The sequence below is a fragment of the Fonsecaea monophora genome, assembly GCF_001642475.1.
Source record: "Fonsecaea monophora strain CBS 269.37 chromosome Unknown Scaff38, whole genome shotgun sequence".
Classification (NCBI taxonomy): domain Eukaryota; kingdom Fungi; phylum Ascomycota; class Eurotiomycetes; order Chaetothyriales; family Herpotrichiellaceae; genus Fonsecaea; species Fonsecaea monophora.
This window is the reverse complement of record NW_019173969.1, coordinates 140,710-168,650: the sequence shown is the minus strand read 5'-3', so window position 1 is coordinate 168,650 and position 27,941 is coordinate 140,710. Positions and strand designations below refer to the sequence as shown.

Sequence of the window (27,941 nt, the reverse complement as noted above, 5' to 3'; positions counted from 1 at the left end):
TGAAAATGCTTCTTCCATGGTTGCCTTCATATGCCCCTGACTTGGCGACGATGTCTAACTGCATTCGAAGATCCATTGATTGGCAGCCGTGCGAATGTTGGTGAAGATTCATAGAAAGGCTCAAATCACGTTACACGTCCCTCCAACAATGCCACGACATCGCCGCACTTTCTGCCTGCGCCCACGATTCTCAATGACTGCAATTACGATTCCTGGAAAATGAATGCGCAACCGTTTCGCGAGGAAGATCACAATCAAAATGACTGCAATAGATTCAATAAGAACGTCTTCACTTATTACGTCGGACCCTCGAAGAAGCCTTTCGTTGTCCATGCAGATATTGTTTCTTCACATTCAAGAGTATTTCGCCAACTCGTAGAAGGGCCATTCAAAGAGGGTGACGAAAGATACGCAGAGCTTCCAGAAGTCGATCCAGGAACCTTCGAGCATTTCCTTGCGTACGCCTACCTCTCGTCGAACGACACGCCAGGCAACGAAACAAGCACGCACATTCCGTCGACAAAACGAACGTCAACAAGCAGGCTTGTCGAACTTCTACTGGCGAAAGAGCATAAGAAGTTCAGATGCAAGAGTTGTTCCACAACATCGGAGCTGAAATTCTCCCTCACATTCCCACAATGTGGCGAATGCAACCAGCACGAGCTTCAGAGCCTACAGTGGGAAGCTCACTGCATTGTATCTGGCTGCTCAAACAATGGTAAATACGTACAGGGCCTTTTTTGCGCGGTATGCCTGCGAGACTTGAAAGTTTTCTCCGCCTGGACCACACAACTTGCAGAAGGTGGCGCAGAAAAACTACAGCTCAGTCTCCCTGAGCATCTGGATGAGCTTCAGGACTTCCATTTCAACATACCCACTCGCGTGAAAGACATTCTAGAAGTTATGCAGAACATTATCCCCTTCCCACGTCCGGCGACTGCCAATCTACTCGACACAGCCAGACTGGCAGTCTTCGCAGACGTCTATGAGGTCAGAGCATTGTTGCAATCTGCTTTGATGACAATGTACCGGAAACTGACCCAAGAAACACTGGACGAGGAAAGCATTACTACCATCTGCGAGGTCACGGAATATGTGTACAACAGTACCCCCAACCGTCCCACGTCTGCCAAAAGCCCGCATGTACTCCGAAGAATTCTGTCTCAGTTCCTCGCGACCCACCGCGATAGGTTCATATGTTGGGGGACCTTCATGCTGCTTCTCAGCCAAGAAGGAGAGCTAGCTGGAGATATACTGTTGGCACTATCAGTAGTGATGTGAGCAGCATGTGATATATGATTAATATCGAAGATTGTTGAGATCTGACCCCGCTTGTCGACATCAGAACTGGATTGAAGAGCTTGCCGGTTGCCGGTGCTGGCACTGATACTCCTCACACTTCTCCCCTTTCTATTCCGGCCGGCTGATATGCCGAGCTTCAGCAAACATAAAGGCGGGTTTATCGGGCGCTGGCCGTTTTGGGGGTCCATCGTTTCTCCAAATTAATTCTTGATCCCTTGGGATTGTTCGGGTACATGCCTAGGTACGCACTATTACACGAGGTATACCTCAATGTCGTGAATCAACGGCCAGGTACAGAGTAAGGCGGCTATCCGAGGGGGAGGGGGGAACGAGAGGGGTGGTCACCAGGTGGATTGGGGAGGGGTTTGCTTTCTGTTTGATTTTTTTCAGAATCACCATTATTCTCACTGAACGTCGTTTGTGTCAAGTCTCAGTTGTAGTTTGTACAACCAGAACAAAGTTCTTCTGGTTCGCAAGAGTCCTGTACCTTTGTCCTCGGTATTTCCTATAACTCCAATCCGGTGGCCAGCGCCCGTCCAACCACTATCACGACAACTACCTCTGCCTCTACCACTACCAGCAGCGGCAGTACTCAGTACTTAGGTACTCTCAGGAAAGAAAATCCTCGAAAGACAAATCAAACCCCCTGACTTTCTATATAACCAGACCTAGAAGTTCCTAAGGTAAAGTACGCGTCGCGACAGCCAAACAAAAAAAAAAAACGAAAATCATGTCGACGGCCGGCCCCCCCGTCCCCTTTTCGTCGCTCCCACTCAACAAAGCCGACGCGGCGGCGCGGCTCAACGCGTGGGGCGCGTACGGCGAGACGGACGAGCTGGGCTTCCTGAACCGGCAGACGCCCGAGACGGTGGCGGCGGCGGCGGCGTCGGAGATCAAGAACGGGACGCGGGTGCCGCTGGACGCGCCGCTCGACTTCCAGGGCCAGAAGCCGCTGTTCGGGCGGCAGGTGTTTGTCAAGGACGTGTACCAGAAGAAGCCGCGCGTGGTGCACGACGACACGTGGTCGTTCAACACGCAGAGCTCGACCCAGTGGGACGGCCTGCGCCACTTTGGGTACCAGAAGGCCGGTCGCTTCTACAACGACACCACGGTCGAGGACATTGCGGGCGCGTCGGCCAAGGGCGCCAAAAACCCGAACATCCTGGGGATTCACAACACCGTGGAGCGCGGCGGCGTCATGGGCCGCGGCATCCTGGTCGACTTCCGGCGGTGGATGGACGAAGGGCCCGGGCGAGAGGTCGTGGGTGACTCGTTCAAGCAGTTCCACACCTCGGCCATCAAGTTCGAGTGGCTGCTCGAGACGCTCAAGTGGCAGGACAACACGACGCCGCGCTTCGGCGACATCCTGATCGTCCGCTCGGGCTTCTTCCAGTCCTACCACAAGATGGTCAGCACGCCCGAAGGCGAGGCCGAGATCCAGCGCCTGACCTCCATGTCGCCCCCCGGGTTGGGCGGTGTCGAGCAGTCCGACGAGGTCCTCCGCTGGATCTGGGAGCACTTCTCCGCTGTCGCGTCCGACCACCCCAGCTTCGAGCGCTGGCCCACCCCCTACGACTGGAGCATGCACGAGGTCCTCCTCGGCGGCTGGGGGTGTCACATTGGCGAGCTGCTCGACCTCGAGGCCCTCAGCAAGGAGTGCGCCCGTCAGCGCCGCTGGAGCTTCTTCGTCGCCAGTGTCCCCTGCTACGTCCCCGGTGGTGTGGCCAGTCCGGTCAACGGGGTTGCTATTTTCTGAGTGAAACGCAGTTTTTTTAAGGGCGAGGTGGTGGAGGAGGAGGAGGGTGGTGCAAGTCCGGAAAAAAAGGAGATGAAAGAAGTCGAGGCTAGTAGTGGTAGAAAAAAAAGGGGGCGAACCACATTCAGGCCAGACCATGACTCCTTCGTGGATCTGGTGACTGTCGAGAGTATGAGGCATTGTATGGCGTGGCAGAGCATGGGATGTGTGAGAAATAGTTGGCTGTAGATATATATATCTGATACATATGATACAGAATCTATATGTGACATGAAGATTACGGATGACGTTGATATTATACAGTGGTCACTACAATGTAGTGAGTTCAACCTTGAACGTGATAGATAATACATCCTCCCAACCCGTCCGCCGGCTGACTGACTGTCTGACTGATCAACCAACCACCAGCAGACCCTCCACCAAGCCAGCCGATACGGTGAGCAAAGACAGAAAGAGAAATAAACACTAAGCAGGGAATGCCTTCCAACCAGAATTATGGACCTATGGTAACTTTTTGCCCATCCCGATGCAAAGTCGTTGCCGATGCCGATGCCGATGCCAACAATGCTGCTTGAAGGTTACAATCTCGATAAAACACGAATGTTTTCATAATCTCCCCCCTTCATCCAAAAACCAAAAAGCCGCCATGCATGTCAAGTAGCACAATGAATGGTGTTCCTTCCCTAATAACCTTAACCGTAATGTTCCCACTCCGAAAAATGGTAGTGGTGATATCGATAGCAAGAAGAGAAAAGGGGGGCATGGTTGCCAGGTCGCTGGTTGGGGCGTCCTGCCAGTGTGAGCGGTGCAGTGCGGTGTGGTACGGTGTGTGTTGGTGTTCCCGTATAAAAGACGCCCGACAGCGTGGTATACTGCTGTCGAAATACTCCGTGCAAAGCAGAGCTTAGCAGTTTGCCCCCAGACAAAACATTGAATCGCAATATCCATTCTCGAATTCGAACAAGCGTGGGACAGTTCCCTCAGTAGGAGGATGCCCACGCCTGTGGAAGGGTATGTATACAGAGAGGGCTCACACGGAGTTCCTCCTATTCAACCACTCCATTAGCATGCGGTGTTTGTGGTCCTCATAGTTCTGAGCACACGTGGCTGGCTTGATGTTCCTTCTCCAATGTGGTATGGTGGGCCGGTCAAACTGCATGCCAAAGTTGGAGGGCGACTGGCCGTCGTATAGATCGGCCTGGGGCGTCATGGGGCACTTTGGAGGAGGCGAGGGAGGGGAGAGGTGACCCTCGACTTTGCCTTCGTTATAAAATGCTCCTGGATGAGTGGGATGGGGGTTGTATATGTGGTGGCGGAGTTCCCTCCAAGGTGGAAAGTGAGGTTTGGGCCCCGAGGACTCGGAGTGAGAGCGGACTGGGCTCAATGGATAGCCGGGACTAAACGCCCTTGCAGGCGAAACCTCTTGTCCCGGGGTTTGCTTTGGTGATTCGGTCTGAGTGCCTTCTGACACCATGGTGTCGGTGGCGTTTACAGGCATGAGTACTGTCGAGGTGGTTATTTGTTTCACCTCGTGTATGGCGGGTGAAAAATCAGGCTCTTGGTGTAAGTGATGGGCCTGTTCTTCGTTATCTGGACTGTTTGTGAGAGGGTTGCAGTCTGGAGGAGTCACTATAACTGGAATCTCAACCATTTCTGGTGTATCTGGGGTTATTGCATGGTATCTTTTTCGCGTACTCCAGTCGTCAACCCCAGCGGCTGGGTTAATGTCTTTATACCAAGCACGTATGGGGGGATTAGCAAACATGATTGGAGAGAGACATTTTTGCCGGGTCGGATTTGCCGCTAGAGAAGTAGCTGGACGACCACGGATGTTGAGGGGAACGAATACACATCCACTTCACGAGACGAAATGTACACGGGATGCGTATGACGATTGGGTGAACCAGGCACAGCCCCCCCGCCAAAAGGAACAGCATCACTTGACGGCCGAGCGCTCGCCGTCGGACGACTCAGGCTTCCGAATGGGCTTTTCCATGAATGTGGTAAAGTGGACGTTTGGCCACGCAGAGGGCGGGGGTCAGACTCACACCATCAGCGGGATTCCGATAGGCTGTCATGCCGGAACCAAGGGAGACTTGAGCTTTAAGCATCAGATGATGGGAGCAAAGCGCGGAGATGGATGTGAGAGTGAAACCGGGTGGGACGAAGGTGCAAATCCGGGGTATTGGGGGGAAGTTTCAGGAAAGAACTGGCCGCCCGATCCGTGCACGATATGGCGCAATGGACGGGAGAAGGAGTAATGGCATTTCACAGTACATGATGGAAGTCACGAAAAGACGAGTCAACCGAGTGTCGAGAAGCGGCCATTTCATCATGCAGCTGGAAGATAGAAGAGATAACAAGTCCAAGGTAGACTGTGAGGTGAGAGAAAAAGTCGGGTGATGGGTGGTGATACCGGTCAGTGCATGAGGAATTTGATACACAAGTACCGAATACTTTACCTCTTAGTCATCCATTTCGCCCTATCACCCAATAGAAGCTGCCATGAGCCACGCGGCATTTTCAAGCGCGCGTGAGAGGAAAAGGAAATGCCAAGACTAAAGCCTAAAATGCCACGCGAAGAGCCTAGAATGTCCACCAGCGTCCGTCCCTCAGTCAGTCACTCAGTCAGTCCATCACACCACCACGCGACAACCGCCGAACCACCAACTGCGCACCACTACCCACCACCCTGCATCCTCCCTCCACCACCACCACTGACTCCCGTATGCGGCGGTTTCCGGTAGCCAAGTAACCTGAGCACCCTCTGTACCCTGACGTGTCTGAGCAACTTGCAGTTAGTTTCTGGGCTGAGGTGTATCATTCTCGCCAATTACTCAATCCCACCCCTTTTGGATACTACAGAGACATATCGGGCCATAGAGGAAGATTCCGAACATAAAAATGGCCAAAGGAACTCGTTTGATCCCAGGAAAGAAAGACCAGATCACAGTCAACTCACTTGTCTACTGCATCCCTCCAACAATACCAACACCAACACCAACAAACCAAAGCTCATCAAATCCAATAGTCTCGAGATGATGTCCCACACAGCATCGGTAGGTCTACCATCACTTCTATGGTGATCCCCCGAAGAAACTCCTTTTTTTCTATGGAGATCCAATGGGAACCTCCCCTCGTCCCATTTTGGTAGTGCTATAGCTAACCTGTGACGCCTATACAGAATCTTCCCACAGAACAGACGGAAAAGGCACCGACGTCGGCCAACGTCGGCACCACTACTGGCTACGTGCCCAATTACAATGAAGCCGACTACAGCGACTTCCTCTACCTAGCCCCGTCGCTGTCGACCGAGTTTTTGCCATTGGAACCCGTCACCGACAAGGCTGCACGGCCCATGGTGAAAAAGGCCAAAGTCAGGCCCTCGGAGACATTTAACACGGGCACCACACCGCCCCCGTCCACGCCGGCTCTGGAGAAGCCCTACGCAAAGGCTACATTTCCACCAGTCATGGATCAGTCGGCGACCTCGGCCGAGGCGATGACCAAAGCCGCCGAACGGTGTGAGCGGAGACCTAGCTTCGTTGAAGTCAGCCCTGTCAAAGTTCACCACGAGCATGAGAAGCACCCCCACCACCCAGACGTCCACAGACGGAGGTCCTCGCAAGAGTCAGAGCCCATGAGCTGGTGGCCCGAGAACGAGACCATCGCACAGCACGAGTGGGTCGAGCAGAATGAGGAAGAGGACGTCATTGAGGAGGACATTTGGGCTGATGAATTCTACGAGTGATCATGCCCCCTTCTCCAAAGGACTCTATAACAGTCCTCTGTGATGTCCTCGCCCCGCCTTTGTCATCATTTCCATCACCACCAACATCAGCACGATGTACCTTTCCTCAAGCTCCCCAGCTCCCCCAGCGGCTCGGTGTATATAGGAGCATATTCGACGGTTTCACATATTTTTTATTTTCTCTTCTCTATTTCACGGACTTCAAGGCCTAAACAGCACGACTGAAGCCGGATTTGAGGGGAAGCTACGGAAAGGTCACAGGGGGCGATTGATGGGATGGGCAATGTGTGGGGATGTTTTGTTCGGGTTATACATTTGTACACCACCAGGAAAAGGGAAGGGTGTTCTAAAACTTTAACGTCTACTCACGTATTGATGAAATATGAAATACGAAACATGAAATGAAATAAATATATACTTTAAAAAATACTCAAACGCTCATAAGTATCTTGTCTGCTCTCTACTTACTGCGTACTTACTACGAGATAGAAGTTGAAATTCAATTCAAAAGGAACTAGTCGAGGTACAAGAGAGAGAGATGTGGGGGGGGGGGGGGGGGGATGGAAAAGAAAAGGAGAAGAAAATTGTAGAGTTAACAGTGGACCGTGATGGTCTACTCGGTACTCGTATGTATGTGTGGACATTGTGGATGGCTGGCCGCGATGACTGTTTGTATTTGGCTGAGATGCTACCTAGGCCGAAGAAGTAAGAATGAGAGAGATATCTGGATGAATTAGTCATTACACTGCAAGAAAGAACCTCGCTTGGAAGGATATTTACCATTACACACTAATATATGCACCTATGTACTAAGGTACCTAGGTATCTTGGTATCTTGCCATCTCCCGAAGACTTCCCAAATAGGAAATAATAGTCAATATTCGATTACCTGATTCGGGTTGGGTATCGCGTTTCGACTATCAACATTAATATTAATGATACACATACACAGACAGATGTCCTTGTTCTTGTCCTTTTGGATAATTTATTCCTCCTGCTCTCTCTTTCTCAATCTTCCTTCGGTCTTTGACGGATAGGGAAAAAAGGGAATTCAACAGAGTTGATTATTACAGTCTCGTATTCCTCCTTTGGTCAGCAGCGCCGGACCCGTCGTCCACGTCATCGTAGTACTGTCCATACTCACAGCACAGGATGGATGCGATCCGCCAGTCCAGCTCGGGAATCACCTCGACAATCTCGCTGGGGCGGCGTCGTCGTCGTCGTGGTGGGAGGCCCTGGTCGCGGCTCTCACCCGGACTTGTAAGTCAGACGCTGGAAGCGAACGACGGGAGGTGGATGGGCACGTGGATGTGCTTGGCCTCGCCGTGCTCGGTGACCTTGGGCACCACGATCCTCAGCAGGCCGGCGTCCAGCTTGGCATGAGTGTTGTCGCGGTCGACGTCGACGGGGAAGTTGAAGGCCCGCACCATCTCGCCGATCTGCCGCTCGGACAGGGTCAAGTGAGGGGCGAATTTCTTGGGGGTTTGGTCTGTGCCGGTAGTTTTGGGGTCCTGCGTTGCCTCTGGAGCCGGTGGTATTGTTGTCGTCGGTGGTGCTGCAGGAGCAGGGGCAGCAGTCTCGGTGGGAGCTGGAGCGGGAGCAGCAGCCTCTGGCTTTGGTTGACCAGGCTCCTCCACCAACTCCTCTTCTGGGATCTCGGACCGATGAGTCTTACTGGTCAGCAGCAGCGTACGCTCCGTCGTCCAGCGCAGACGAAGTTCCGAGTGGTCCTTGACACCCGGCAACTCGATTTCCAGGTAGAAGTTGCCCTGGGTCTCGCGCACATCGGTCTTTGGCTGATGGATGTCTTCGTCCTTGTCATGGAACTTGGTGAGCACCTTGTGTGCGACGTACGGCACGGAGATGTGGTGCAGGTGATGGCCCGGTTCTGGGTAGGTATGGGCGATGTTTGTTGTTGGGTATGGAATGATGTCCGATGGGAGGTAGTACCATCCAGCGGCCATTTTTGGTTGTTTGTATGCAGGTATTATCGACTTTGGTCACGTTTTGTGTGATTTCAGGGTGTAGTTTGGCTTTGACATTGCATTCTCTCCTTCATCCCCCCCCAGGATGACAGGCAGTCTCGTGTATATGTCTTGCACGGTACATCCCTCGCCTCTCCCTCCCAAGACTCAGCCATGTCATGTGCCCGTCGAAGAAGAAGCCCATGGTCAGTGCCAATATCTGACGGTCTGTGCCTGAAGCATCGAGAAGCCTCACCTCATGATCATGGGGAGTTTTGCACAGAATACACAATCATGCGATCGGGAGATGAAGGATCAACACAATCAATCATTGGCAGTGACACTTCTCCGTTAGGTGAGTTGCGTGAGAAAGTTTCAGAGATATCGTGGTGTGATGTTGTATGCATAGCCATGCATGTCTCGGCAGCAGAGGCAGAGGGCAGCAAATTTCCCTCCAATGGCTGGTAACGTGCGATACCACCAAGTTGTGTGGGACCTGGAACCCGGAGCTTTTGGATTCCTGGTCTTTTAGGCTTCTGGGCAACTGGGCTCTGGGCACCTAGCACAGCCTGGGCACCTCGGCGCCTGTGCAGGTGTGCAGTGTGCACTTGGGATCCGAATCGGCGAGGTACGTGTACCGATAGGGGGGCTCCGCCCCTAAAAACCCCTCCGAAGATCTCGAACCGCTTTGCATGTTCCCACTTGGGAGCTAATCGCCCCAACCAAGGGTGCCGCGTCGTTGGGAGAAGAGGCTCATTAGGCTTAGAAGGAGCCTAAAACGCTGCATTGAACGCCCGTGGGCCCTTAGCTAGGTCTCGGTGGCCCCCTCCTACTGGCCCCTACGGTAACACTGTAGCTCGGGTCTCAATTGAGATCTGCAACCTGGTCATGCCACTCAATTTATGCCTCAACAGCCAACGCGATCCAGCCTATGCATGCCCAAGTCTAGCACAATGAGCTACAATGGGAACCTTGACAACTTCCAAGACATATTTATATGAGATCCCCCAAGCCTGCAGTCTGTTCCAGCTCGTTTATTGTTTTTACCCTATCAGACATTACAAGACATCTTTACAAGACATCTTTACAAGACATCATAAAGAAACTCCAATCAGCAATATAGAGATTGGTATTTTCCTTTTTTCCACCTCATCTCACACACACACACATACAATCAACTACAACACAACCAACCAACCAACCACCAAAAATGCTTCGAACAACGATTCCAAGAAGCTGCATGACCAGAATCCGAACTCCTCAGTTTTGCCAATCATTCGTCACGGTACGGCCAAACTGGAGTGAAGGCGACACTGGATCAATACGCGCCGGAGGCGTTGCCGCGAGGTACGTACCAACCACTGCCGTCGATTACCACCACATTCCCCTGTACTTGCTAACACTGGAATTTCTACAGTGACTCATTCAATCGCCGCGAACAAGTCTTGGAGAACATGTACTTCAAGCAACACGAGATAGAAAAGTGAGTTGTACCGCCATTTGACATTTCTAGATCAAATGTCTAACACGTTGCAAAACAGTATTCGGAAAATGAGAGAAAAGCTCCTGGCCCAGCGGAAACACCTAGACGAGGTCGAGAGCCATCTCAACGAAATGGAGGCCGCTGCAATCAAAAAGGCGGCAGATCAAAAGTTGTGAATAGACCCCCATCAACTACCACAACTACCCTCCAACCAACCAACCAACCATGAACCCGGGCGTTTTTGTGATTAAGGAGCCTTTTTGGGGGTTTGGGGAAAAGCGATAATGGATCAATTGCTTTAGAAGAACGAAAGTCCAGTCAATCTGGTCAAGTCTGGTCTGGTCGGTCGAATCAGACCTGTGGGAGTTACACAAGTTCCCCGATGCTACAATTATAATTTACCTGGGGTAGCGTCTGTAATCGTACAATGTTTTCCAATGGAATACGATTCACACAACACAAAAATCTCTACAGAAATCTTTTTTTCCTCGGTGGGCTACTGACTAGCTAAGCTGTTCGTGCTTGTTGCGGGGTCTTCTTGAAGAAACAGCTCCTTCTGAGCTCCGTAGCCCCTTTGCGTCATGTCATCTTAGCTTCAAACCTGAGAGCCCCGAGCCAAGCCCGTTGGCAGCGTCCCCAGAATTGTCGAGGCTTGGTAGGAGGTCGTTCTGGTGCCACTTGTGTGTGAAGTAAGTGATCGAGCTGCATGAGCGACGAAAGTGTGGAGAGGCAGTCAGAGACCCTGCACGATGCGAATGTGGTCTGTGCGCATTGCCTGCGGCTTTCTGGAATATCCTGTCACACCATGATTGTCAGAGGTCATCCCTCGTGCCCTCGTAACAGTAGTTACTCGTAACTCGGGTTCCCAAGAAAAGCCGCGCCAATTTTTTCTTCCTTAGGGGCTGATTTGTTGAGGGGATTTTTTTCTTCCGTTGCTGGTGGATAAACTAAACTGGTCATTCGATCATAAAGTTTGTTTAGGCAATCCCCCTCCCCCCCGAAGGTGCCAGTCCCGTATTGCCTGTGGTTCTGGCTGGATCTCTCGCACTCTGTTACTTGTATTCCGCTTGTCCGTGTCCGGGTACTGGCTAGAACCTTGTCACTGAGAAACCTTGAGATGAGACTCGTCCGCAGTCATGCCCAAACCACTCAAAAATCTCGGGGGCAGGTCCCATTAGGTAATCTCATGAGCCGAAAGCAACCGCTTTTGCAAGTAATGAGCATCACGCCACGACGGTTTGGTAGCTTCGAGCAATGGCGTGTCTGTTCGGTTGAGGGAAGGTGAGAGCTCAAAGGTGAATATATGATGTTCGACGCCGCACCGGCACCACCGTCGTGACTCTGGCAGCTCCGAACAGAAGACCAAAATAACACATAACGAGAAGGTATCAATCCATTTTTGAGGGACAAGACAATACCAAAAGAAACCATGGCCAGCAAAGACCTCGAGAACCTCTACCACGTCGTTTTCAGCATCTCCAACATCTCTAAAGATCCCAACCTCGCGATCGAGAAACTCCGCATCTGCGGCTCCTATACAGACCTGCCCGCCGCAAAGGCTGCCGCCCACCGGACTCTCTTCGAGGCGGGCTACGAGCGAGAATGGTTCACCGAGTACGACACCAACGAGCAAGACTTCGAAACCCACCACATCAAGAGAAAAGCCGGTCTGTGTGTCTTTGCCAAGGCGAGCGACGGCACCATCTTCCGCGTGAGCGTGGCCACCACGCAAAACACGCAAGGTTTCGAGAGCAACCCCGAGGACCATAAAGTGCACGGGGACGTGTACCACGTGGTTCAGACCATCGTCCTGTACGACGAGGACGACAGTGGCAAAGCCCGGGAAACGATCGTCGAAGGCTCATTTAAAAAGTACGAGGATGCTCGGAAGTTCGCCAGCACAGTCCTGCTGGCGCCCGAGGACGGCGTGACAAAGGAGTCGTTTGCAGAGTACGACGAAGCCGCACCGACGGAGAAGGACTGCGGATACGGCGAGAATGTAGTGGTACATGCGGTCGGCAGCAACGGCGAGAATCTGTTAATCAGTGTCCTGAAGGGCCAAGAGATGGAGTCGGTGAGGTTGGCAGAGGCAGCCATGAGAATCCGCTCGTTCAACTAAAAAGGGGGGGGTTAAGGCACATCTATATTTTGGGGTTAATTTACAAGGTCGACGTCAATTAGCCAGGAAGGATATGGAAATTGACAACGCTGTACAAGTATAAACATCAGTCTTTCTCATAAGTACAATTACTATGTCCAAATCATCAAGGACAAGTTGACCACCATGTCGTCCACCCAAAGTACCAAAGAGGGGATCTGGTAGAGGGGAGGTGAACGGAAAGGATCAACGTTGCACCGATGTCCCGAGTCGATTTCGTCGTGGGGCCTGCGCAGCCTGTTCGGAGCATCCGGAGATGGGTGGCTCTTCCGGAAGATCCCGCTAAGGACAACCAAACGGGGGCCTCTTTGGGTTTGCTGGGGGTCATTGGCTGTACCCTTGTGACCCCGAAGGTCTCCGGGGTAGCGCCGAAGTGTGCCCAGGAAATGGCAAGACTCTTACCGGTCAAGCCTGTACAAGTACGGTGCCTTGCAGGAGGACCAGAGATATCACACCACTCCCTTAACCAACCGTGCCCATCCATGCCCATTTGCCCACTGCCTGTTGTCGTCATCGATCTGTAAGGGAAGCCGCCTAGAAACTACCAGATGCATTTGTACTCGGTAACCACTTGGACGCCATGCCACGGGGCCAAGTCACTAACGCGCATCACATGGGCGCAGTCAAGCAAGTCTCCATCGCAAGACTGTTGTGTGACTGAGGCTTCAGTTTGCCCAAAACCTCATTTCTCGGAATCCTCGTGTTTCTCTCTCCATCACACAGTTTCTTTCTGCGACCATGCTGATTGTTTTTCCTCAGACGACTGTCTCATCATATTATTTCTTCAATGTACTTGTACTCGTACAGCGTCATTGCGTTCTGTTTCCTGCGTGCAATCCCCAGAAATTGACTGGCTAAGCGAATAACATTTTTATCCTTGGAGGTTTTTCGGCGAAAAAACACACTTCCCTTCTGATAACGAAATCACAACCCCATGTACATCCCAAGACAGCAATTCCTCACCGAGGCCGACACTTGGCCTCAGAATGTCGAGATCCCCCTTCAATCCAATGGCTCGGTCGGTCCATACCCTGGAATACCTGCCGATCAGCAACCGCCCTATAATAGAGACAATCCGGATATCCACAGTATTGCGGTGTTCATACAAATAACATGGATGCTTTGGTTTGTGTTGATACTGTTGATGATGTGGTGAGCGGCATCGGACCCCAATACACCGTCAAGGCTCGAGCTGACGCAGAGACAAAAGTCGTGCTCTCTTCGATAGGTTCAGTCACGGGGACGATAATTCAGATACCGAATCAGACATTACAGAGGCGGGCTGGCAGGTCGAGGATTCGAGCCTGCCCCCTACGTCGGTAGCCTCGCAGCATCGCAAGAGGTTGAAGAAACTCGACCAGGTCGCTCCGGCTCAATCCCTGCTCCACTGGAGAGCCGAGAAGTCAGAGGAACACGTTCAGACCTTTGCAACCGTTTCCTCGAGTCTCAGTTGATATGTTTACCTCCGCCCTGTTCTTCTCTTCGTTGACTGACATCCGCAGCACTGCCATCTGTTTGGAATCGCTGGAAGAAACCGATCTCATCCGCGAACTCCGCTGTGGCCACGTCTACCACGCCAACTGTCTGAGCCTGTGGGTCGAACGTGGCCACCACGATTGCCCTCTTTGCAAATACGACATGTTGGGTCTGATGAAGAACTTCTTGAAACCTCATCCCGACGACGACGACGACACTGTTGTCGCCCCTGATGCCGTTCAAGAAGCTGGTCAACCCTCTGGCGAGGTGTGTTTTCTCGATGCGAGCGGTTGCTGAGTGTTTGCTGATAAAAGCCTAGACGCATAACGAACATACCCCTGACTATGGGAGCATATCGAACAATAGGACTCCCGAACCTTGAGACAGCGGGACCCTGAACTTACTTCGGATTTTCTTCTCCGCATTAATTGAAGCGGCGACACCCTGATGGTTTTCAGGACCAGCAACTCCACATACTGGAACACCACGATTACCCTGCCAAAAGATGATCAGGATAATCTGAGATATTATCCGACCGCCTAGAGCGACAACCACACCTCAATTTGTGGTACCATGTCCCAGCGAGTACCGAACAGCCGTCCTGCTACGACGACAACAGCTAGTGGCCAAAAAGGACTGGCTAATCAGAGTTGGCTCGACTCTTCGTTGAGCAACGCTGTGCTGTGCTGTGCCGTGTATGACAAACTACCGTCCCGAGGAGTCCACGATGAGCCTTATAAGATTGGCTGATCTCGACGCGAGATGCCGAAAACTTCTGGGCTTTTGCCGTGCCCCCCTTTACTCGGGGGTTACAAGGCACGTCTAATGAGTTGGACACAAATCCAAGGGACTAGGCAGGACATGATCAATCGCCTCCTGCCGGGGAGCTGTCCCGTTGACTGCAATAGCACAAGCACCGAGAAGAGCAGTAGAGAGCATAAGCGTATAAGCTTGGGATGTAATCACATCCGCGATGGACCCGTGACTGCCTCATGAGCCTCGTGGCCACGATATTTACAAACTTCTTACTTCGTGCTGGGAGATGACCAGCCCACGAATCTCCTCTCTCTCCTCCGGTCTCTGATCTGCTCTCCTTCCTGATTGGATGAGCCAGCCACTCGTCAAAAGAGGCTCAATCGGGCACGATCCTTTTTCAAACAACACGACCAATATCCGTGTGGTTTGACCAATATACTAAAACCCCTTTTCTTCTTACTTTTTTCTCCTTTCCTTCTTCTTCTTCATTTTTTCTTTCTTGTTTCAAGAAGCACTCGTAACTTCATCGACCATCCTTCTAAACTCCCTCTGCCTCTCACACTGCTCCAAAAAGACCTTGTACTTTACGTCCAAGAGGGCCTTGACACGCTTGTCCTCGACGGGCCGGACGACCTTGCCGGGCTTGCTCATGCGGTCCATGATGCTCCACAGATCCTCGGTGTTGCCGTTCGCGTCGGCGCTGGCGGCTTTCGCGCCCAGCATGGCGGCGCCGTGGCACACGGCGGCGTGGACGTAGCGCGGGATCAGGACGGGCATGTCGCAGGCCGTGGCGACCAGGGCCATCAGGATCTCGTTCTGGCACTGGCTGCCGGACATGAAGATGGACGAGATGCGGTGGCCCGCGGCGTTCATGGTCGATATGATCTGCCATGTCTGCAGGGCGATGAACTCCATCGTGCCGTAGTAGTAGAGGGCCAGCCCGTCGAGGGACTTGTCGCTCGACAGGCCGACGACGGAGCCGGACATGGTCGGGTCGGCGATGGGCGACCGGTTGCCGAACAGGTCGCCGTAGAAGAAGAAGTGGCGGCCCAGGTGGCTCACGCTGGGCGCGGCCGTCTTCTCCTTCATGTCCTCGAGGTGCTGGTTCAGAAAGTCGTAGACGTTGCTGTTGGTCGACTCGGCGCGCGCCAACGCCTGGTTGTACGCCGGGTGCGTCTCCAGCACGTGCTTCAACAGCTCCCCCGTCGCCGACTGCCCGCCCTCGGCCATCCAGAAGTTGGGCATCACCGCGTCGCGGTACGGTCCCCACACGCCCGGCACGAAGACCGGGTCCTTGCTCATGACGAGGTGGCACGTCGACGTCCCCGCGACGGCCGCCAGCCGCGTAAATGCCTGGGACTGATCGTTCGCGGGCGCCTCTTGGGAGAGGTGGTCCGCCGACAGTTGGACCTTGGCGCCCACGGTGCCGATCCAGCCTGCGTAGGCGTCGATGACGCCGCTACCCACGGCGATACCGGCGGGCAAGCCTAGGTCTGCGGCGGCGCGTGGACAGAGATGGCCGGCCAGTTCGCCCGCCGAGAGGTATTCGCCATTCTGTGTTTCATAGTGTTAGTCCTCGAGTTCAATAAGACCTGTGACAGAGATATAACGAGAGCAAAGGGGGGAGGGGAGGAGGGCCTTTTTTGGGGGGGGGGGTTTTGAGAGTGATCTCGTGCAACCCTCTTGTTCCCTCTCTCCCCCCGAAGAAAAAATAGACAGACGGATAAAGTGATATCGTGTGGGGTTTTTTTTTCGGGGGATTTGGTTTGTAAAGAAACAGGCTCACCACCCCGTTGACACCGCCCATTCTCTTGAAATTGTCCTCGGCCAGATCCTCCAGGCCAATCTCCTTGAGAAAATCCTCCTGCCACCCTTTGACGCTGCCGTCGACGCCGACAGGCACGTACCCTTGCTTGCAGACGACGGAGCAGAAACTCCGCTTCTCGTTGCCCGTGGCGATATGCTCGAGAGCGTCGGTCAGATCGTAGAATTTGCACCGGTCGAACAGCTCCTTGGGCATGTTGTTCTTGAGCCACAGGACCTTGGGGATCTCCATCTCGATGGACATGGTGCCTCCGACGTAGCGGAGCAGGTTGTGCTTGGTGGCGTTGATCTTCTTGGTCTCCTCGACGGGTCGGTGGTCCAGCCACAGCACGACGTTGTGGTCGTTTTGCGTCGAGTCAAAGTTCGGGCCCGTCACCGAGACGGGCTCGTCGGTGTCGTGCGTGAAGACGGCCAGCGAACACGTCGCGTCGAATCCGATGCCTCGAATCGAGTGAGGGTCGATGTTGTTCTGCGTCATGGCCCGGTGTACCGACAGGCAGATACAGCGCCAGATGTCTGTGGTGGATTGTTCCTGCTCTCTCCCTCTCCCCAGGGTGGCGGGGTTGGGTTGTTAGAGAATACTGACATGAGGAGCCAAACAAAAAAGGGGGACCTTGGAGACTGGGACCATAGAGAGAATGGGATCCTTACATAGTATCCCGTTTGAGGCTGCCAGAGGCCAATGTTCTCTGACGACAGACCGACAATGTCGCCAGCCTCGTTGATGATACACGCTCTGGCACTGCCCGTGCCGACATCGATGCCAATGTAATGGTTCATTTGGACATGAACCTCGTTCCTCGCGTCCACCGAGCCTTGTCGCGTGGGTGTTCGAATCCCAGTGTTGGGCCCCGGACGGAAAGGTAAGGAGCCTGATGAAGCCATGATGTGGACCCGAAGAACTGAGAAACAGAAACGGGGTAAAAGGGTAAAAGAGGAGAGAAGTGTAAGAGCAATGAGAATCAAAAACAAAAAAGGCTACTGTACTTCAAGGCCGATAGAAAAAAAAGTTGAAGTAGTAGAAGGTGAGGGGGTGGGATATACCCAATTCAGCAAAGCCGATCAATGAATGAATGATACATAAGAAATCTGCCCCTCGAAGCTACGAGGTCAAGGGTGTCACGATGGCTATGTCATTTTCTGTAGATCTTTGGAAGCGTTTGTTGAGGCTGCAGGGTCATGGGCCTCAGTGGGGGGAGAGTGACCGGGGCGACCGGGACCCTTTCTTGCCTGAGTAGCGCAACCTGATGGATGGAGCTGTCAAGGTCGAGGCACCAGAAGCACCAGAGGCAGATGTGAGCGAGGGAGACGCCCAATGGAGCCTGGAAATGCTTGTTGAGTGGAGAGGGAGGGCACATGTGGGAACTGGTGGGATGGCATGGCAAATAATAAATATGTGCAGGGGTGGGAGGAGGGCCAGGGTGAGGAGGGGGAGAAGAGGGGGTGGCTACTTTTATATCACATATAATAATATACACCAAGTATACCGAGTATATATATATCTAGGTATAATACGCGAATACTCGGTACAGGTTGAGAGCCACAAAACCACACGTAGAATTGCCCGTATTGAATCAACACTTCTTCAGCTCCCTGTATCAGGCAATATTGGTATCAACTATTTCTCTCAACACAGCGACAGAACAAACTGCCGCTCATCTTTAATAGCCACAATGGCACATATGGCGAGGCAACCACGGCTCAGCCAGCTCATATATATATATATATACACACAGGGCAAAAGAGAAAAGCAATGAAAAATAATTGAGGTGCGCAGGACTGCCTGGACCTCATTCAACCATCGCGCCGCACATCCTTCACTATCGCAATTCGCCATCCGCGGTGAACAGACATGACCAGCCCACATTGTGTTGATAAACGCCACACATATTCCCTCCCTCCCAGTTTCCCAATTTTTACTGTCCCCCTTTTGCCCCGATACCCATCGATCCCGTTCGCCCGTCTTTTTCTGGTATAAGCTGTGTCATCATCACTGCATGTCCAAGCCTCGCGAAAGGTCCAATAAGCTCTTCTATTCGTTTCGTGACAAAGAAGAATGTTGCTCAATCAACGCCAGGGCCGACCCGTTATCATACACTTATCGCACACCCCTCGAATCGTGGATTTGCGCCAACTGGGCCAGGACATTCGGCATCTTCGGTATGCCGATCGTGTCGTTTGATGCTGGCACACCATTCGTCGTCTTGTGGGGAGGGGAAGCTGCCATTGGCCTTGTTGTCAAGGAGTCATACGGGCTGTATGGCGGTTCTTCTGTCTCCTTCATGGGAACATCCTTGACTGGAACACTTGAACCAACCGCGGGAGGGGGTGTCGGTCGAGCAGGTGATTCAACGACTTGTGCATTCGCGAGCCCCAAATCCATGGTCCCGGGAGAGTCTTGTCCCGCTTCTGCCAGCGCCTTTGATGGCTCCATCTCGCCCGTGCCCAGAATCGCCTGGGTCTGGGACTTCTCAGCCGAAGGGGTAGACGCCAGGCGACGGCTCATGTAGTCTCCAAGGCTGAGCTTCTTCCGCGTGGGGTTGGGCGTGACAACAGTATTGACAGCAGGAAGGTATGAGCCAGAAGATGCTGAGTTGAATGGTATAGGCGACTGTGCTGTCGCGGTGGTCGTTAATCCGGGAGTCGTCACCGTGGCCGAAGACGACGACGCAGAAGTTGCAGAGCCCGGAAAGGCTGGTACGGGTGGCAGCGTTGACAAGTGCAGTTTTGGAGCAGGAGAAGATCTAAAGGTTTTGAACGTGTGTGCCGCTTGTGACGGAAGAGGATATGTTGTGGCCCCGACGTTGATAGGGCTGATGCTTCCTGGAGGAGACTGACTCTCCGGCTGGGTCTCCACGGCGCTGTGGGGCTCCACACTTTCGGTGGCGTCTTTCATTTCCACATCTTCGATCTTTGGGATACGCTCAGGTGTCTTCTGACTCGAGACTGACACAGGCAAACCTTGAGCAGGCCACTGTTGTCCGTGTTTAACCCGCTCCGCCAAAATTTTTCGAAGTAATCGTTGTGTGGGCGTGCAGAATTTTCTCCTTTTGGCTGGGGGAAGCATGGGCATCTCCGAGTCCTCCAGCTCCGTTTGCACGGCAGCATCAGCATACACAGGTCGCTGTATCCTCACGTCCGCCCTAGCGGGTGCATCCATAGATTTACCTCTACCAGCGGACCCTCGGGGCGGCGGAGGCGATCCGAAGGCGGTGTCACTGAATTTGAGAGGATGGTTGCTGGGGGTGTGGGATTGTGAAGCGAGTTGATGCCCGAGTTGCTTCGAGGCATTCGCATTTGGAGTGTTTGGGTTGGCACCACCGCTTGTGCGCTTCTTTTTCCGTTGCTGGCCTTGTCCACTTTGATCCTTCTTTTCTTGTTCCCTCTGCGCAAATGCTTTCTCTGCCATTTGTATTTTGCGCAGTTCTCGAGCAGTCAGGCCATTTCCGAGAACCGGATCGGCGTCAAGAGCTGCGACATTGACTGGAGTAATGTCTCTACTCAGCATGCCGCTGCGAGAAGACTCGGAGGTTGACCGGCGGTCAAACTGGTCTTCTTCGTCGAGCACCTTGGGTTCGCTTCCTGCGCGACTGTTGGTGGCATGTCCAGTACTGAAGGGCGAGATGGCATGGTTCATCTTACTTTTCTTTTTCCTGCTCCCCTTGGCCTTTGGCCCACTCTCTACCGGCTTAGCCGGATATCTTCGATCGAACGGCGCGAGTAAACATGCTTGACCGGCGTCGCAGGCACAGTCTCCAAAGTTGGCGAGGACACGGCTGACCCAGTCGAGGCGTCGGTTTTGGGCCTGTTCAGAATCATCGGCGGCAAACATTGCCGAATCGAGAAACCACATGGTGGTGAGTTCGGCACCCGCCGGAATATCCTTGCTGGCAACGAAGCAATGTCTTGTCTCATTATCGGAAACGAACGTCTTCAAGGTCACATTGGGCCGACAGGATCGTCGCAGATACCGAAAGCGAGTTCCGGACTTTCGACTGTCAATGTAGATATCCATATGGGGATGGAAAAAGACAAAGGGATCTGGGTGCCTCAACTCTTGCCATCGGTTTGACGAAGACTTTTGCTGGCAGTACTCTTCCAGCATACCGACTTGGCCACGAACTTCGCCAACGATTTCGTCCTTCTTCACGGAAGATTGGACGCGCAAAAAGCGCCATGTGGGACATCTACCTTCGTGGTCAACATCTTTCTTCTGGATGGTTTCCACCGAGACTTCCGGCCAGGTGCTTTGATCCAGGGGATGAGTTGCTCGCACGAAGGGAGATTTCGATGTTGGTTGTTGCCCGGGACTGCTAACCACCAGAGACGGGTCAGTCCGCCACGCAAAGAGTGTGTTGGTGGCCTGTATTGTCTGCTCGTTATCACGGGCATTTGTGTTTCCTTCGTCCCGTTCATATAGTTCAAGGAAGTCGGTGGTGTACGTGGGTATGGCAGGAAAACGGAAGAGATCTTGAGGTGATTTGGAAGGGCTAGGGTATGACTGAGCTGTGGAAGTAGCGCGTTTTCGGGTTTCGCCGTTTGTTGAGATGACAGAACCTGATGTCCGGTGGCTTGTTTTTGGTTTCTTCGCAGGGGGCCCATCTCTTGCACTAGCGACAGATTCATGGCGTTCGTGATGCCAGCCATTTACCTGTTCGGCCGTCGCACTCGTCTCCTTGTGTTTCTTTCGTTGACTTTTGGACGTTGGTCGCTTGACCTTCCGGTCACCACCATCGAGTGCCTCTCGATGCCTCCGTTGTCGCTCAGTGGCCTTCTTTGCGTCAATATCTCGAGGGAAACATTCTGCGCAAAAATGCTCTTCCGGCACCTTTTTGCCGTGGTAGTAGCACTCGATGTGCTGCCACGTATCGCATTTAGGGCAGTATACGGTATTGCCATCATCATCTGCGTAGATGCAAATGCATTTGATGGTGTATTCCTCCTCGTCTTGTAAATTGGTGTCTGAAGGAGAGCCATTGGGTAAGGGAGAGGCCAGAGAGGGAGCGGCGGTGACCGGGTAGTTGGGGGGTGTGGGATTCGTGGTGAGAAGGGAGGACTCTGTCATAATCTGACAGAGCTCCTCCTCATCGGTCGGATTTGATTCTTGTTATTGTCTTGCTTCGGTTATGAAAAGGTATGTCGCATGTTGCGCATCGCTAGAACGGGGTGATTCCCACGTAAGGAAGAGGAGCCCAAAATCGACCTGTGGGTATCGCGCAAGCGAGAGAATGACGAGTATGGCGCCTGTTGCGATTCTGATGCGTTTTGAGGTCTGTTTCCGTCCAAGGACAGTCGCTAGACGATGTGGACCACTTGGTCACCAAGGAGGCCACACGAGCGCAGAAGAGAAAGGGGTATCGCGAACAGTCGGAAATGGTCAGATGAGGGTGCCAATGACCTCAGACGAGATCTAGAGAGAGATTCGAGTCTTTCGAGGATGGCGGACTGGAGAGAGGTCGAGGTGGAAGATGTGGTGATTCACAAGACGGAGGTGGATGGCTGGCGGTAACAGTCGACGGATTTATCGAAGATGCACAAGACAAAGAGTAAGGAAAGGTGAAAAGGATCCGGGAGATGAGAATCGCAGGTCGATGGCATAGGACTGTCGAAGATGTGTTTGACGAGGGAAGAAATTGCTGAATGACAAAGGAGGGAGACAGAGTGATGGCGAGAAAGATGGATGGACGGGGTACATGGAGGGACTGCGAGACGCAAATGCGCAGCCAGCAACAGGGTGAATTAGAGACCGGCCGACTTCTGCGGACTGCTACTCAGGAAGAAAATGGCACCCACCTAACCCTGGACCCCCAAAGCCAAACTCCCAGTGAGCCAGTCCCAGGCGCAAGGTCACAAGCAATGACCCCCCCTTCACAGCTTGGAACTCAGGCCACTGGCAGGGCGAATAATAATGGGCTCGGGCTAGGCTGGGAATAGCATGGGAGCAAAACGCTGAGGTCCACAGGGGACATGGACCACTCCCGTTGCGAGAGTGCCAACTAGGACAAGTGGGCGAAGTGGCACTAAGGAGCACGTCCTCTGCAGCTTTTTAACTGGGCAGTCGTTTCGTTCATCCTGGTGAGCCTCCCCCGTGGTAAAAGGGTAAAAGTGTCTTGGGTGCCTCCAAAGGCCCTTGTACTGTGTGGGAATGACGCCTACCTAGCCCGCGGATCAACCAAGTCCAGCGCTTTACTTAGGCCCAGCAGGCCTAGTCCGGGTCCGTCGAGCTCAACCCAGTTTGTTGTCTTGTTGCCTATCTCCTGGTGTCTCCTCGTTGCATGCAGCTCTTGTCGCTCGCTGCGCTTGCTCAAACTGCGTTTCTCTCACCCTCGTAACGGAGAACGCGTCACGAGGATGGCCAGGCACGAATCAAGGGCTGCCATGATTTTGTTTAGTGTTTTTGGCCTGGTACAACAAGCCACCTTGGAGCGGGACCCATTTCCTCTCGAGCCGCTCCATTTTCTCACTTTTTCTCACTCTTTTCCTCTCTCTGCTCGAGCTCTTCTTTTCTTCCATCCTCCAACTTGTCCACTTCTTCCTGCCTTTGTGATACCCTTCTCTTTACAAAGTATCGCAGCGTGTTAATCAACCATATGACTAAAACCATCTTGGTTTAAAACTAGTCAAATTCGCTATATACCTTGGGAATCTGATGAACTCAACCGTACGCAAGTCAAGACGAGCAGTGTTGCAGTCGTCGGGCGGGGTTCGGGTTCGAGGTTGAAGCTGCGCTGCGGAAAGTAAAGCAACAATTCGCTGGTCAGCCAATTCTTCAGTCCACTCGCCCATGCTCCTTTTGTCACCTGCATTTCTGCGCTGCTCATATTGCATTCGCCCCATGATGACATGTACTGCAAGGATATCATTACCGGCACTCCTTCTCGACCTTTTCAACATCCCGCTGTTCCTTCACGCGTGCTTCCTGCATCCTGCTCGTTCCGCCATGCATCCGGACCATTACCATTCATCCTCACCCTCTCAACTCATCTACCATTCTCCCTCACTCGCTGTCTCCTTTGCTGACCTCTTCCAGCCTGATTTTCTTGTGCTCGGTCGTACGCATACGCAACCTGACCCTCCTCTCTACCGCATAGTCGCATCGATCCTTGTATTACCTCGTTCGGTGGCCATACTTCTCAGCTCCACTCTCCCTCCAATGCCCCGCCGTTCTTGGTTTGCCATACTTTGGTCCCGCAAAGAGACGATAAGAAGTCTGTTTTTGTTTCACATTCCCGCGCCATGGTCGGCGCGTAGCCTCCAAATGTTTCCCCTGTTCAACGATACAAGACTGTGAGTCCCATTCGAACTCGTCACTCACAGCGGTCCATAGCCCCGATCCTTCTTCCGCTCTGATTCCTCGACCTCTTATTTCCATCCAAAGCCACCTGCTCTGTCACAATCGTGGACATCTCACTGTCGATTGTTGCGTCCCAAAAACTCTGTGGTCTGCCATGGAGTGGCGTGCGACGACGCATGGTGTGATTAAATCGTTCAACAACGGGGCCCCCTTAGGCTGAGGGCATTATTACACTGTCTGGTTCTAGAATCTCCTGTATCAAAACTCAAGAGTGGTGATTACTTCAACGGCTCGCCCTCTATACTGTCGAACCCCTTGATCCCGACCTTCCGCCTGCCCATGTCAAGAGCTGGAAACATTTGCAGAGGGAAACGCATCGGAAGGCTGGTCGAACAGCTTCCTTTCTGTTCGTCCAGGTTGTTAGTCTTCCAGTAGTGTGCGCGAAGTCCTCCAAGAAGAATACCACACGCTGATTTTCGACATGGCGGACAAGATATTGAAAGTTGGAATGAAAAGCTGGTGCAGATAGGCGAAGGTGACTCGGTCAAGAAGGCATCTACCGCACCATTTGTCGAGGCTAGACTGCCATTCAGGCCGAATGCCATCATACAGGCAAGTCCGACGCTACTAGTTCCACGGGAGAGGTATCTGGTTCGTCGGATTTTCTCCTTTCTACTTGCAAGGCCAAAGACACTGGATTCAACAGCGAAGCATCTGGTTCGTCGGATCCTCGCCTCCCTACCTCCAAGGGCAAGGCCAAAGATACTGGTTCCAGGGGAGACGTCGCGCGTGTATATGCGGTACTTCTTGTGTTCTGGAGTCGACCAACACCACAACTCTCATGGCAACAGTGCAGATCTCGTGATGTGACTCATGTCAATCTCATCCTGCGGAAGATGCCGCCAGCGCCCTTCGGCGGGTAAGTGCGACAATCCCGTACTCGAAGATCACGTGCGAAGTATCTGATGTGCATAGCCACTCAGCGGACATCGGTAGTTGAATCAATAGTGGCGTTGTGGCAAAGCTTCGAGAGAGCACGCTCTGCCCAATAGGTGGATGATTGTCCCCCTCCCGAATCTGAAATGGATACACGAATGTTTTCTTCCGTTTACTACCATCGCATGCAGCTGGCTACTATAGCTGCCAAAGTGCGTGTCTATGGCGCGCACCATCCCTGATCAGATCGTGCCTTCAGGAACTCATTGACCGGGTACATAGGATGGAGCCGAGGGGGACTCCATGTCCTTCAGATAGATACAGACTGTGAAGAGGGGTTCACTTGAATAGCAAGATGGTATCTCGCATTGTGAAGGGCTCCCCCCGCCTGCCTATAAGTCCTGAGTACAAGTTGAGATTTCATTCAAGGAGTCCGCTGTGTATAGTTGTATTTTATATCTTGGTTGTTCAGGTCTGAAGGGCACTCTCATTCCATTCCGTGCATGTGATGTCGTCACTCGTCGTCCCTGGTGTCCCTCTCCACCTCAGCCTTGCGCTTTCTTTCCTTTCTTCTCTGTCTCCCTCCCTATCTACCGACCTTCCCAACCCCAATTACAACGCTCCCAAGGAATTTGGGAGCTCACGTCTACTTCTCGATATACACGACCTCCTGGTCCCGCTTCTCCACATCCACGCCTTCGTCATCGCCCTGCTCGCCGTTGCGGATCTTCTCCTCCTCAGCCCTACGCGCGACTTCCTCGTCGATACGCGCCCACATCTCGGGCCTCTGCAGCTGCGTGGCGACCTTGTCGCGGAAGACAAAGATGTTGCGGTGCTCGGCAAAGTAGCGGTCAATGTCCTCGAGGGTGCGGTTCGCCGTCTCCGGGTAGAAGAAGTAGGTGATGGGGATGAAGGAGAAGCACAGCACGGCCCAGATGATCCAGAACTTGTAGCCCAGGTTGGCAATGCCGGGGGGCGTTACTTGCGCGACCATCTGTAAACAAAAAGTTAGAGACCGATTGCTAAGGGGTTCAGGCCATTGGTGTAAAGTGGGACATGGTATTCCTTGAAAAGCAAATATGGCTTGCTTTTATCAGACGCGAGGCTGAGTCGACTTACATAGTTCATGATCCAGTTCGTTGACATTGCCAGCGAAGCGCCTTTGGCGCGGAAAGAGATATGGTTGATTTCGGTGGGGTAGAGCCACTATGATTATCGTCAGATGTTGATCCTCCCACGAGTGGATATCCATGTGGAGAGTGAGCATGGTGGGGAGTGATGCAGGCAAGAAGAGCTGGGGGGAATCGAGTGGAAAAATGTCGTCGGGAACTGGCTACTCACCGGGACACCGAGCACGCCCATTCCAAACGAGGCGAAGAAGACGAAGAAAAAGGTCGTGGCGAGGGCACCGAGCTTGTATGTGTCTCCTTTTCCGTTCTGAGACAAACCCAGGGCAATGCTGATGATCATCCAGCACATGGAACAGGCAAACGCCGAACACATCATGACTCGACGACGTCCGTACCGCTCAATGACAAACCACGCCAGGAAGCTGAAGATGAGGTAGTCGACGGACCCGGCGGCCGCGAGGATTCGAGCTCTGCCACCTGTTGTCAGTACTTGGTACAAAATTGAGTCATGTTGAACCCACAAAAGTTCGTTGAGGTTGATGGCGTGGATGAAGATATATCTGTCGCCGATCAGCATTCTCCCAAGACGAACAACAAGAGACTGACGTTTGGAAATAACTAGTCACATTGATGCCGCTGACCTGATTTGATGCCTGCATCCAGGCGCCGAGGATCATTCTACGGACGACTCCTGAAGGTCCGCGGCCGGTGAGAAGCTGCCACCAGGTGTAGGTCTGGGCGTGTTCTTTTTCCAGGACATCTTTGATGATATTGTACTGTGTACGCACCGACGGCGAGTCGACCGTAGCACCATGTCCTTCGAGGGCGGCGAGCACTTCTAGTGCTTCTTGATGCTTGCCTTTGCGCATCAAAAGACGGGGAGAATCCGGCAAGAAAGGACACATCAACCATATCAACAAGGTGAAGACTGTTCATCGGGTTAGTTGCCAGCAGATCACCGCAAACGAGCCTTGGCGGAGGACAGAATTGGGAAGAAACTCACAGCATTGAAAGGCCAGAGGAAATCGCCAGGCAACCGAGCTTTTGGCGAACGAGAATCCAAGGGTGAGCCAGTTTGACAAGCAAAAGCCAGTAATACAATTGGCCATCTGGATGATGACGAGCTTGCCACGGCTATGCATCTTACTGGTCTCCGACTGCCAGACCCCAGCAGTGGCAGTGTTCATGCCTGTTCCAAGCCCGGCGATCACCCTGCCAGCATACATTTGCCCCCTTGAATAGCAAGCGGACTGGATGATTGCGCCTATGGCGATGACGGAGCTCCCAAGCATAATGGTGCGTGGGCGACCGAGCTTATCTCCTGTATACAATGTCGACAGCGCGCCACCGAAGCAGCCGAGATTATAAACAGACGTGAGCGTTCCCTGGACAGTTGCGCTTGGATTACCCATCGTCTGGAGGAAATCCTCTCCCACAAGGCTACCTATAGATGAGTTTCTCGTGGATGCTGAGCCATAACATGGAATCACTTACACGTTGCCAAACACGCCCTGGACAACGGAAAGATACCATTAGCGAAAGCGGAAGACAGAAGGGACCAAGAGCGTACCTGATCATAGCCATAGAAGATGAGGACAGTCGATGCAGCTAGCGAGATCCAGACAGTCAGGGCGGTCCCCGAGCCTCCTAGGTATTTGCGACCCATTGTGACACCTGACACTCAACAAGGTCGTTGCCTTCAGCGTTCGATGGATTCTGCAGAAAGATGGTCACGCGAAAGAGCCGCCAGCGACGAGCGGTGTCCCTGAGTCAGGAACCCACCGTTTTATATGCTCCTATTACACCATATCCTGAGCGCTGATCGCCCACTGATCGGCCGAAAGACGCCCTGTGCGATGCCATCATTCGGTAAAGAGGACGGCGAAAAACGTATCTGCTAAATGGCAGAGTTTTTCCAATAGCCTATGACCACGACGGATCGTGGTCAATGAAATCCATCTTCAGCTCCACTTCGGGATACCGTTGACAGTAATATCAAACGCCGACACCGTCGTGATTGGGTCTTCATGGATGATCGACCCTCCACGCGGGGGTGGGTTCGTCTCCTAATCCAGTTATTGGTCTTGGATTGCCTGTCCCTGGTTGGTCTT

The 27,941-nt window shown here is 52.9% G+C and overlaps 11 protein-coding genes across 11 annotated transcripts; 6 read left to right on the top strand and 5 right to left on the bottom strand.

Annotated features, from left to right (window-relative positions):
• Positions 1–219: 219 nt before the first annotated feature.
• On the top strand, positions 220–1,281 carry AYO21_05834 (hypothetical protein; the record flags this gene model as incomplete). Its single annotated transcript, XM_022655801.1, has 1 exon — positions 220–1,281. The coding sequence occupies one exon, from the start codon at positions 220–222 to the stop codon at positions 1,279–1,281; it is 1,062 nt and encodes a 353-aa protein (XP_022511913.1).
• Positions 1,282–2,032: 751 nt separating this feature from the next.
• On the top strand, positions 2,033–3,058 carry AYO21_05833 (hypothetical protein; the record flags this gene model as incomplete). Its single annotated transcript, XM_022655800.1, has 1 exon — positions 2,033–3,058. The coding sequence occupies one exon, from the start codon at positions 2,033–2,035 to the stop codon at positions 3,056–3,058; it is 1,026 nt and encodes a 341-aa protein (XP_022511912.1).
• Positions 3,059–4,088: 1,030 nt separating this feature from the next.
• On the bottom strand, positions 4,089–4,823 carry AYO21_05832 (hypothetical protein; the record flags this gene model as incomplete). The annotated part of the gene is made up of 1 exon (XM_022655799.1): positions 4,089–4,823. One exon carries the CDS (start codon positions 4,821–4,823, stop codon positions 4,089–4,091), a length of 735 nt encoding a protein of 244 aa, XP_022511911.1.
• A 1,314-nt stretch (positions 4,824–6,137) lies between these two features.
• AYO21_05831 (hypothetical protein) lies at positions 6,138–6,809 on the top strand (the record flags this gene model as incomplete). Its single annotated transcript, XM_022655798.1, has 2 exons — positions 6,138–6,140; positions 6,243–6,809. 2 exons carry the CDS (start codon positions 6,138–6,140, stop codon positions 6,807–6,809), a joined length of 570 nt encoding a protein of 189 aa, XP_022511910.1.
• Positions 6,810–8,074: 1,265 nt separating this feature from the next.
• AYO21_05830 (hypothetical protein) lies at positions 8,075–8,773 on the bottom strand (the record flags this gene model as incomplete). The annotated part of the gene is made up of 1 exon (XM_022655797.1): positions 8,075–8,773. The coding sequence occupies one exon, from the start codon at positions 8,771–8,773 to the stop codon at positions 8,075–8,077; it is 699 nt and encodes a 232-aa protein (XP_022511909.1).
• A 1,210-nt stretch (positions 8,774–9,983) lies between these two features.
• Positions 9,984–10,432, top strand: AYO21_05829 (hypothetical protein; the record flags this gene model as incomplete). The annotated part of the gene is made up of 3 exons (XM_022655796.1): positions 9,984–10,120; positions 10,191–10,256; positions 10,315–10,432. 3 exons carry the CDS (start codon positions 9,984–9,986, stop codon positions 10,430–10,432), a joined length of 321 nt encoding a protein of 106 aa, XP_022511908.1.
• Positions 10,433–11,685: 1,253 nt separating this feature from the next.
• Positions 11,686–12,375, top strand: AYO21_05828 (hypothetical protein; the record flags this gene model as incomplete). Its single annotated transcript, XM_022655795.1, has 1 exon — positions 11,686–12,375. One exon carries the CDS (start codon positions 11,686–11,688, stop codon positions 12,373–12,375), a length of 690 nt encoding a protein of 229 aa, XP_022511907.1.
• A 1,152-nt stretch (positions 12,376–13,527) lies between these two features.
• AYO21_05827 (hypothetical protein) lies at positions 13,528–14,272 on the top strand (the record flags this gene model as incomplete). Its single annotated transcript, XM_022655794.1, has 4 exons — positions 13,528–13,642; positions 13,690–13,816; positions 13,917–14,157; positions 14,210–14,272. 4 exons carry the CDS (start codon positions 13,528–13,530, stop codon positions 14,270–14,272), a joined length of 546 nt encoding a protein of 181 aa, XP_022511906.1.
• Positions 14,273–15,150: 878 nt separating this feature from the next.
• AYO21_05826 (hypothetical protein) lies at positions 15,151–17,355 on the bottom strand (the record flags this gene model as incomplete). The annotated part of the gene is made up of 3 exons (XM_022655793.1): positions 15,151–16,200; positions 16,433–16,939; positions 17,122–17,355. 3 exons carry the CDS (start codon positions 17,353–17,355, stop codon positions 15,151–15,153), a joined length of 1,791 nt encoding a protein of 596 aa, XP_022511905.1.
• A 1,213-nt stretch (positions 17,356–18,568) lies between these two features.
• AYO21_05825 (hypothetical protein) lies at positions 18,569–21,535 on the bottom strand (the record flags this gene model as incomplete). Its single annotated transcript, XM_022655792.1, has 1 exon — positions 18,569–21,535. The coding sequence occupies one exon, from the start codon at positions 21,533–21,535 to the stop codon at positions 18,569–18,571; it is 2,967 nt and encodes a 988-aa protein (XP_022511904.1).
• Positions 21,536–25,346: 3,811 nt separating this feature from the next.
• AYO21_05824 (hypothetical protein) lies at positions 25,347–27,496 on the bottom strand (the record flags this gene model as incomplete). The annotated part of the gene is made up of 8 exons (XM_022655791.1): positions 25,347–25,694; positions 25,820–25,906; positions 26,042–26,300; positions 26,352–26,390; positions 26,437–26,758; positions 26,834–27,270; positions 27,325–27,341; positions 27,401–27,496. The coding sequence occupies 8 exons, from the start codon at positions 27,494–27,496 to the stop codon at positions 25,347–25,349; spliced, it is 1,605 nt and encodes a 534-aa protein (XP_022511903.1).
• Between the last annotated feature and the right edge of the window lie 445 nt (positions 27,497–27,941).